This window comes from Humulus lupulus, chromosome 7, assembly GCF_963169125.1.
Source record: "Humulus lupulus chromosome 7, drHumLupu1.1, whole genome shotgun sequence".
Taxonomy (NCBI): domain Eukaryota; kingdom Viridiplantae; phylum Streptophyta; class Magnoliopsida; order Rosales; family Cannabaceae; genus Humulus; species Humulus lupulus.
This window is the reverse complement of record NC_084799.1, coordinates 9260466-9270994: the sequence shown is the minus strand read 5'-3', so window position 1 is coordinate 9270994 and position 10529 is coordinate 9260466. Positions and strand designations below refer to the sequence as shown.

The 10529-nt window shown below is 28.3% G+C and overlaps 1 protein-coding gene across 2 annotated transcripts; it reads left to right on the top strand.

Annotated features, from left to right (window-relative positions):
• Nucleotides 1-4507: 4507 nt before the first annotated feature.
• On the top strand, nucleotides 4508-5380 carry LOC133789421 (germin-like protein subfamily 1 member 17). 2 transcript variants are annotated; one of them, XM_062227263.1, is made up of 2 exons: nucleotides 4508-4622; nucleotides 4836-5380. In XM_062227263.1, exons 1-2 carry the CDS (start codon nucleotides 4508-4510, stop codon nucleotides 5378-5380), a joined length of 660 nt encoding a protein of 219 aa, XP_062083247.1. The 2 variants fall into 2 exon arrangements, with proteins under 2 accessions (XP_062083247.1, XP_062083246.1); XM_062227262.1 differs by having other exon boundaries at nucleotides 4508-4631; nucleotides 4842-5380.
• The last annotated feature ends 5149 nt before the right edge of the window (nucleotides 5381-10529 follow it).

Here is a 10529-nt window from a genome sequence, read left to right as displayed (position 1 = left end):
TCTAATACGTCTTCTGGTCAATACACTAGCAGAGCTCTTCCAGGTGTCTGCCACGTGTCCAGGGATCACTTGCCACGTCATCAATGCCAATTTTTTGGATAACACAGAGGTTGCTAGTTAATAATTTCATCAGACATATAAAACAATGTTCAATGAGATGTAATCTAATCAATTGTAGCCCATAATTACATAAGGGATTATCCAAATTAATCTCTACCTGAACACCCTATATATTATATAATATTATGAAGGGAGAAAATTTTTGGTTCTAATGATAAAAGTAATAATATTTATAATATTTGTCTTCTTGGGAAGGAACTTGTCATTTTCTTGTATTATGAAAAACAAAAGAATTGGTTCTGTAATTGCAGATATTTTCTCGCTTTGTAATAATCTTGATGTGGTTGTGTTTTATCATTGTAACCGGTCAACCAATTCCATAGCTCATGATCTAGCCAAGTTGGCTCTTTCCACTGACAATGCTATGGTTTGGTGGCCTGGCCTCCCAAGATGTATGAGTCCTTGACTCTAGTGTTAGGCAGTTGCCTTTTAATGAAATCTTCATTTCTTTAAAAAAAAAAAATGAAAAACAAAAGAAAGATTATTAAGAACCCTAATTAATTCTATAGGGGAATATACTAGAATTGAGAATAAATCATATAGAAACAAGTGTCTAAATGTTATTACATCATATGCATGATCATTATTATCTGTAATAATAATTAATATTATCCCTTTAATTAACCTACATCAATGAAGGAATTAATTAATATATAGTTGCTAGCGAAATGATAGTATGCTAAGCATTTGTCTCAAGTTAACAATAATTGCTACTAATGCTTTTTATAGGGAAAAGAATTATCATTCAAAAATTGTGTCCAAACATGTCAACCACAACTCAAATAGTTGTACAGATCTCCTGCAGATAGAAATGACACAAATTTGATAAACCAAACCGATTAGAATAGAAGAACACAATTATACCTGCGGACTAAGTTAATATGGATAGAAATACAAATATAAAGACCGATTAAACCCACAATCAAACACACATTATAATATTATTTGTATTTTAAATATCTTACAATCAAGCAACGAAACGTGATATCACCCTAAATACACGCTACATATTGCTACTAATACTTAGTGTGTGTATATAATATACTTAATAATTAATAGTATGGTTTTGTATTATATGGCAGTGACTTCAATTCTTAGCTCTTTACAGTTATATAGCTGAGCTAGCTACTTATTAATTAGGATTTTTTAGGACAATATATAGCATGAACACATCTCCCACAAAATAAATAAATAAATAAATAAAATAGCAAGAACACACCAACCCCCACTAGTTTGCCATTCCAAATAAATATCTATTTCATATAATGATATATATTTTTTAAAATTTAATTTATAATATACATATATAGGACAATTTTCATACAAAGGTTTCACTTTAAGGCTTACCAGTGGAGTTTTTCAGTATTCTCGACCCGTGAACAGTTTTCGATACGATTTTTTTATGACTGTGTATATTGTAGTTGTTTAGAGCATCTACAAATTTTCATAAAATTCTGAATAGTTTACAGTACTGAAAACTAGGTTCAAACATATTATTTTCAACGCGCATAAAAATAATTAGTCACAGTAGGCATACATTCAGAGTGAATGATGAACTTGTACAAATGGATATTTTTTTCATCTTTTTATTAGATATGTATTAAACTTAAATTATTTTCAATGAAATGTTCATTGTTGAAAAAAGATGGTCATAAATTTGTAACTTTTTTTTTTATTTGGAAAACATATAAGATTTAATACCAAAATTATGATTGAAAAGAAATTTCACAAAAGAGAAATAAAAACTTCTATCATAATGCGTTTCTTGTCTATTCAAAAAGGAAATGCTAGAATTTCCAAAATAACAACCAATACAGCATCATCTTCAGCTTAAAACTTAAACCACCTAACCAATAACTTACAAACATGACTAGTTCTAGTAACAATCACCTATTTCAACGTTTTAGTCAACTTCCGTCCCAAAAATACATGCCGGAGTATTTTTTTTCCAAAAATTTTCATGACGATATTTATTGTAGTTACAAAATTCTTCTTGTAAATTTACGAAAAATTCCGAATAGTTTTCAATAGTGCTGAAAACAGAGTTTTTAATATTTCAATTTACCACACTTGTTCGAAAAAAAAAATACTTATTTTCGGCACAGTAAATTATTCAAAAAAAAATTTAATTTGCAAGAAAAATATTATAATTACAACGAATACCGGCATAAAAAAAAAATACTCTACCATGTATTTTTAGGGATGGAAGTTGATTAATAGATTCAAATAGGAGGCTCATCAGACATTATCATGTAATAATAATATAATAAGATTTAATGTTTATTGAAAATGATAATTAAGCATATTAATTGACCAGATTATATTGCCAAGTATACATAATTAAACAAATTAATAATTAACCATATATTAATTCAAACAGTTAAATGATGAGTCGAAGAGTCACTATAGTTAGTGAAGCTCTAATAGATTTGTTTTTGATTCATAGAATCATTCGCACTCGGACCAAGCTGGATATATACATAAGTTAACTGAATAAAAATCTACAATTGGATCTTTTTCCATGACGACACCACTACATAGTGGAATATATTTGGCAATTGGCAAATTGACTTGAAAAAAAAATAAAAAAAATACATGCATTATGCATATATATAATTTCCGCATGTGAACTTATATGTAAGAAATACCTAAGTAAAGAATATATATTTATATAAGTATACTAGTTGAATTGCACATGCCCCTGCCATATTTTTTTTATATAAAAAAGTGGTTTTCATGCCAAAAATTATCTATTTTATTAATAATTACATTATCTTCAAAACTATATATATATATATATTTGCTTGTACTTGATAGCCAAAATAATGTTATATCTCCAAACTAAAGTTATTCACATTAATGTTTTAAAAAAAAGTTAACTTCATTTTTAAATTGATTAAAGAAATTTATTTTTATTCAACACATTTTATACTCATAAAATATATCATTCTCACTTTGCTCCTTCATAATTTATTTTCAACAAACTATCATCCACCTTCTTTTCTTTCTTTACTCAAGCTCTTATATTCCATCTTAGATTTTGAAAATCTAAAATTATAAAATTAAGGGTAGGTAACCATTTGATACCTTGTGTTTTTGCAAAGTATCATTTTGGTACCCTCTGTTTTCAATAATGCTCATGTGGTACCTTGTATTTTAAAATCGTGCATATTTAGTACCTTAAACTCAAATTTAATTAATAAAATTTTACCAATTTAATCAAACTGCTGTCAATTATGGAAGTTCCAAATTTAAATTTAATTACTTAATTACATATAACTGATGACAGTTTGATCATATTGACAAAATTTTATCTATCAAATTTGAGTCTAAGGTATCAAATATACATAATTTTAAAATACAGAGTACCATATGAGCATTATTGAAAACAGATGATACCAAAATGATACTTTGCAAAAATATAGAGTACCAAATAAGTAAATTCTCTAAAATTAAACAAAGCTAAATATGCATAAATTCTTACATAATAGTTTGTATAGTAGTGAATTTATATTAATCTTTTTTTGTCTTATTAATCTAAATATAGTACCGAAAACTAAGTTCAAACATATTGTTGCACGGGTGACTAATTTTTTTTATGCACGTGGAAAGCAACATGTTTGAACTTAGCTTTCAGTACTGTAAACTATTCGGAATTTTCTGAAAATTTGCAGATGCTCTAAACAACTACAATATACACTATCATAAAAAAAATCGTGTCGAAAACTGTTAACGGGTCGAGAACACTGAAGAGCTCTACTAATAGAGCTTAAAATAAAACCCCTATATAAAAATTGTCCTATATTTATATATATAGTGTCATATAAGTAAAAGACAATAGAAAAAAAATGATACATGTGTAAATAGGTGAAATAATCATACGAAATTTTCCACTAAAAGGGTATATCCTCCCTTAGTATATAGTAGGATATATATATACACATATTAAGTCATATATATGGAAATCTGATATGGCAACTAGATTAACAGGCAGCACGATAATAAATAAAAAAAGAAGAGCATTTTGACACGCTGTGATTGAAATATATTTTAAAAACTAAAATGACCACTTCCATGTTAGTTCATTGCTAGAAACCAAACATGAGTGACTTAAATAAATATATCTACGATTTAGTGGGTTTGAATAATGGTATTTACACTTGAAATATATATATTAATTAATGTGTATAACGTTGTCAATAACCCACTTAATAAATATCTACTAATATTATCCTTATCTTATTCAGTTTATTAATAACAAGAGTACTAGCTTCTTTCAATACTAAACCATCTATAAATACTCGTATTCTCCTGCTAAGATTTCTCATCCCACTCTTAATAATTACCCAAGTTTGCTAGTATATACACATATATTATTCTAACAAAGATGAAAGGAACTACTTTTCTTCTCACTCTAGTCATAATGGCTTTAGCAACTTCTATTGCCTCTGCCTATGATCCAAGCCCTCTCCAAGACTTTTGTGTAGCAGTAGATGACCCAATCAAAGCTTGTATGTACATTTTTCTTTTCACTAAAAATTAAATATATTTCATTTTCATGCATGATCATTATTCACTACACAAAAACAAGTCTATTATGATCTTGTGAGCACTATACCAAAAGTTGTTGCAATAGTACTTTCGTCTCTGTATAGTGTACATTTTTTATTTATGTGTACTAACTATGTATTATACTAACAATAATGTTTCTTTTTATGCAGTGTTTGTGAATGGAAAATTTTGCAAGAACCCAAAGATGGCCAATGCAAATGATTTCTTCTTCCCAGGGCTCAACATTCCCGGGGATACTAATAATCCAGTTGGCTCCAATGTCAACGCGGTCGATGTGACTAAAATTCCAGGACTCAACACTCTTGGAATATCTTTTGTTCGTATTGACTATGCACCATACGGCCAAAACCCACCTCACACTCACCCTCGTGGCACGGAAATTCTTACGGTGGTTGAGGGAACACTGTACGTAGGTTTTGTTACGTCGAACCAAGATGGAAACCGTCTCTTTACAAAGGTTTTAAACAAGGGAGATGTGTTTGTTTTCCCAATTGGATTGATTCATTTTCAGGCCAATATAGGACACTATCCAGCAGTGGCATTTGCTGCACTCAGTAGCCAAAACGCTGGAACCATAACCATTGCTAACACCGTGTTTGGATCAACCCCTCCGATTAATCCTGATGTTCTTGCACAGGCCTTCAAATTGGACAAGAATGTTGTCGAATATCTTCAGAAACAGTTCTGATGATCATACACAACGTTTGATGATTCAAAATCATATTAAGGTCACTTGTTATTAGTACTAATTGTGCTATATATATTAGCTAAGTTTGCTGTTTTAAGATGAATAAAAATGGTCATGTACGTAGTGATCATGTAGTTCCATGGATCCTTAATTTTGTTATGGAATAAAAGAATGTTCCGTTTGTTATTAATTAATGTTTACATACATATATATATTTATATTAAAAATTGAACAAATAATTAACTAGCTAGAATTAATAAATCCCAGCTGATGATCAGTACATATGTTCTCTCTTTTATATTCTGATTTTATATTTTATGTATCGGTCGTTACATAAGTTAAATTAATGATTAATTAATTAAGTAATTAATCTGTAACATGACATTACAGCCTCCATGAACATAGATATTACAAAATTACACCATGCCAATCTACTAATTTATACATATATTAGTTAATTAGTTTATAATAGTCCTATAAATTTATTTATTAAAAATTAATTAAGTCATATACATATACTTAACTGCACCTTAAGTACTGCACACACAAAAAAAAAATCCTGCGCCTTAAGGAGTAGCGCGCATCTCCTTCTATCTGCTTTACCTTAATTTTTGACATAATATTATTGTTCACTAATAAAATTTAAGATAATATTATATAGAATTTGATTATTTGATGAACAGATAAAAAGAAAACAATTAATATATAGATAATCAAATTTGAAATCTCAAAATGTTCTTGGCCATTTGTCAACGTTAATGGGCAATATGTTCAACAGATACTATATAATTTAATATATATTTATTTATTTACTTCTTTTTATGTAAGGGATTACTTTTGCTCTTATTGTATATGTGTGTTTTTTATTTTTAGTGGTTTGAGAAATTATAATCTAATTATTTGTATGACAGCATATTTAATAGTTATAATATTCATTTCGCTAATTTTCAGAAAATTATGAATAATTTATTGTGCCGAAATCAAAATATCAAGTATGCATGCAACTTTCTATTTGAACTCTAATTTCGGTACCATAAATTATTTGAAATTTTCTGTAAATTGACAAAATATATATTATAACTATAAAATACGTTATCATAAAAAAAAAAAATTAAGATATACTCTTTTTAAATGCCGAAAATTACAAAAAAAAAACACAAAAATAACATTTTGCAACAAGTGTGCATATAATATTTAGTACCAATTGGACACCGGTATTATTCCATCATGGAGTAGTTATAATAGTGTTGAAGTAGTTTAAGAATAACGTTGGGTCTGTTCAGTTACACTTTAATTTTTTGCTCTTTTATAAATAAAAATAAAAATATTTTTTATTATATTCATATTATTGTACATTAATTAATTACTCAATAATGCAACGTCATAACTGTCCATACCCCATTAGCACAGGGCACAGTAAAACTGCCAATGTGTATATTAAATTAATTAGCCACATGATTTAATTTAATTTTATTAATTCCTAACAAATAAAATAATATAATATTTATATAACATTTATTTTATATAGATATGATAAGATTGAATCAATAAAACAGTGATAAAAATAAGGCGAATATTCTATTTTGTAAGAGAGTATATAGTGTGTGAGACAAAAACAATGTATAATATAGATATGTAATTCATCTAATTATATATATATATATATGTATCTATATATACTAGGTAAAAATAATGTTCAATTCATATTTGATTAGTTTTAAAATTGTAAACATACTTATTCAAATTCGTATTTATTTTTATTATATATTTTTAATTATCTTATAAATTTTAAATAAATAAAAAATATCATAAAAATAAATAAAAAATGTTTAATATGATGTATGAAATAAATATATTAAAAAAAATTAAAGCAAAATATTTTTTATTATTTTAATAAAAAATGCTTCACTTTTAAAATATATATGTATATATATATAAGAAGATGAATTACATATCTATATTATACATAAATATTTATGTACGCCCTGGTTTTCTCATGGGCTGATTAGCAAGCCCGAGCTACTGACTAATCGTAGTTATCTCATGAACTCCCCTGAAAATTGAAGCTTATGTCATTAGCTCGAGGAAGCCCAAAGGGCTCCCCTCCATTGTCCAAGACTGGAGCAGGTCCCCTGAAGGCCGAAGGTCGAGCCCAGCATGAAGCTCGCAGTACGAGCTGGACATGGAGCTATGACCCCTTGAGAAGTAAACGCACGCAAGGTAAACGTGCATATATCAGGCATCACGTGTCTGATATCCCCCTGACTTCTCGGACACGCAGCAGGAACGTGCATGTCCAGACACCCACGGTGGGGTTGGGCCGTGCGGCCCATTACTTCCTTACCTATTGATTTGACCACACTTATGTGTCAGGTTTAGGAATTAATCATGAATGTCACAGAATTGATACGACAAGTAAGAAGGTCACGGGATGACCTCCCTACCAACTTCCAGGTGCCTTCTCCTATAAATATGGAGACCCTGTGAGTTGATAGGGGTTGGAAAAATAATCTCTTGTAAGAAATACTTTGTAACCAAATACTTAGTATAGATCAATAATATTGACTAGTGGAGTAGAATGATTTTAACCTTTGAACCACTTAAAAACCGTGTCTTGAGTCACCTTTCCATTTGCTAAGATCATATATCTATTTCGGTTCACATTTAGCACTAATCCATTTCTCTTATTCTCTTAATTACCTGTTGGAGAAGAACCGCGTCAACAATTTATATAAATAATCTCTACATATATGACATTTAAACACAACATTGACATTTATATATTTATGGCTATATGTCATATATATATAAATTACAATAATATTTAAAAAGAAATTAATAATGGAACAAAATAAGAATAGAAAAAGTCATAATGTAGAGTAGTATACATGCATAAATTATTTTTAGTTTTTAATGTATTTCGTAATGTCTTTTGGTTTTTTGATGAAAAAAAAATTCAACCACTTGATAAAAACAAGCTATCACACAAATTTATAAGATAAAAAAATGATACGTATAATTTTATTATTTTTAAATAAATATAATTTAATTGTTTAAATTATCATAAAATATCTTTAAAATATCATATTTTAATTAATTAATTTATTTTTGTTTAAGTTTATGTTTGTTTCAGTTTTTGAATTTGCCAGTAACAACAAGAGATTATATATTATATGTTTAATATAATATAAATATTATACGTAGATTTTAAATTTAAGTTGGTTGCTAGTTTTTTTTTTAAGAAAAAAGTTTGTTGCTAGTTGATAGTAAACTATATTATATTATATGTTTAATATGATATTATTCTAACACGTGAAGTTTAAGTTTGATTAAAATTTATTTAAATTATAAAACATGTGGTTTTATTATTTTTAAACAATTATCATTGTAAAATATTTCAAAAATATCATATATTAATTTGTTTAATTATTTATTTATTTAATTTTAAGTCATGTTTACAATATTGCTTTAAATATAAGAATATTTTGTTAAATATAAGAATATTCCGTAAGTTAACGGAGAAAAAAAAATAAAAAATCGTTAAAACTAAGAATTTTCGTTATCTACACAATTTTTATATAGAAGAGATATAAGATAATTCTATGGTGTATACATGTGCATACTTTTGTGTTTCTTTGCTCGTGAATAGTTTTCGGCGTAATTTTTTTTATAATCGTGTATATTGTAGTTATTTACACCATCCTGCAAATTTTCAGGAAATTTCGAATAATATACAGTGCCGAAAACTAGGTTCAAACAAATTGTTTTCCAAACCCATAAAAAAATTAGTCACACGTACAACAACCTGTTTGAACCTATTCAACATTGTAAATTATTCGAAATTTATTGAAAATTAGCAGTATGCTCTAAATAACTACAATAAACACGCTCATAAAAAAATCGCGCCAAAAACTGTTCACGTACCGGAAGCACAAAAGGTATACACTCATGCATACTGGCACCTTTAACGTATGCATCATAGAAGTATCATATATATATATATATATAAATAGGTGCACTTTTAATGGTTACTACCCATAGATGGTTACTTTTATATTAATCATTGGATTAAGATCAATGGTCTATATTTATAGTTTTTAATTAAAATTTCTAAAAATATATTGTGTTTTTTTTCAAATTTTTAGAAGAGTGACTTAATGACATGTCGGTCACATAATTATTAAATTAATAAATAAAAAAAAATCTTATCTAAACATTAAATAGGAAATTTGCATTATAAATAAGCATTATATATGTAACTCATCACTTTTGCCCTTGACTAAGTTTAAAAGTAAATGTGACAAAAAAAAAAAGGGGAAGGATCTTGTTTAAAATCACAAAAAAGCAACATTAATATAAAATATATTAATCATGTTAGTAAGTTAATATATATTATCACTAGCTAACTCTTTTTAGCAAAACCATCCCAAACATTTAAAAAATAAATAATAAATAATAAGGATAAAAGTAATTTACTTCAATGATGTCTATTAATTCTTTACATTTTAATAATATCTTGTATTATTGCTAATGTTGAATTTTCCTGAGTTGACGAAAACTTTTCTGAGGTTTTTTTTTTTTTTTTACCAATTTTTATATACGTGCAAAAATATAATAAAATGTCTTATCCTATGTTTGGTAGAGATAAAAGAAAATATGAGTGATAAAAAAAATGTTAATGAGAAAGAAATCGTGAACGTCCTTGGTGCATTGTCGTCAAGTATTTCTACTTGACTGGCAGGGCGATTCAGATTTTGCCCTTCGACTGGGACGGTCCTCCTCTTGTTGGTGATAACGTCCCTTAGATCCTTTTGGGAAGCATGCTATCCTGCCCGATCGAACACCGTACTCTTCAATTTTTCAAAGGGCTTACTACGCGGGACTTGCTCTCTCCTACTACGCTGCTGGCCGGGGTGCAGTGGAGGCTTTTCGGTACGTCCCGGGCAGTATTTTCCTCCTTGTTGGTCGTTGCCCTCCTTTTCCTTTGACTGGTCAGTGTGGTGACTATCAGCCTCATCACGACTATGCCCATCTTTGAATTGTGAAGTCCTCTTATCTCGAGGAGTCCTAGTCTGATCCTGCCTGGGTGGAGTCCTTTTACTGCCCGATCGGTGACTTCCTGATCTCGAAGTTTCTGATCGATGGCTCC

Excerpts from the sequence above, each read along its gene's own strand:
- LOC133789421 (XM_062227262.1), top strand. The coding sequence starts at position 4,508 with ATGAAAGGAACTACTTTTCTTCTCACTCTAGTCATAATGGCTTTAGCA. Across the intron at positions 4,632-4,841 it reads AGATGACCCAATCAAAGCTT|TGTTTGTGAATGGAAAATTT; the intron begins GTATGTACATTT and ends CTTTTTATGCAG.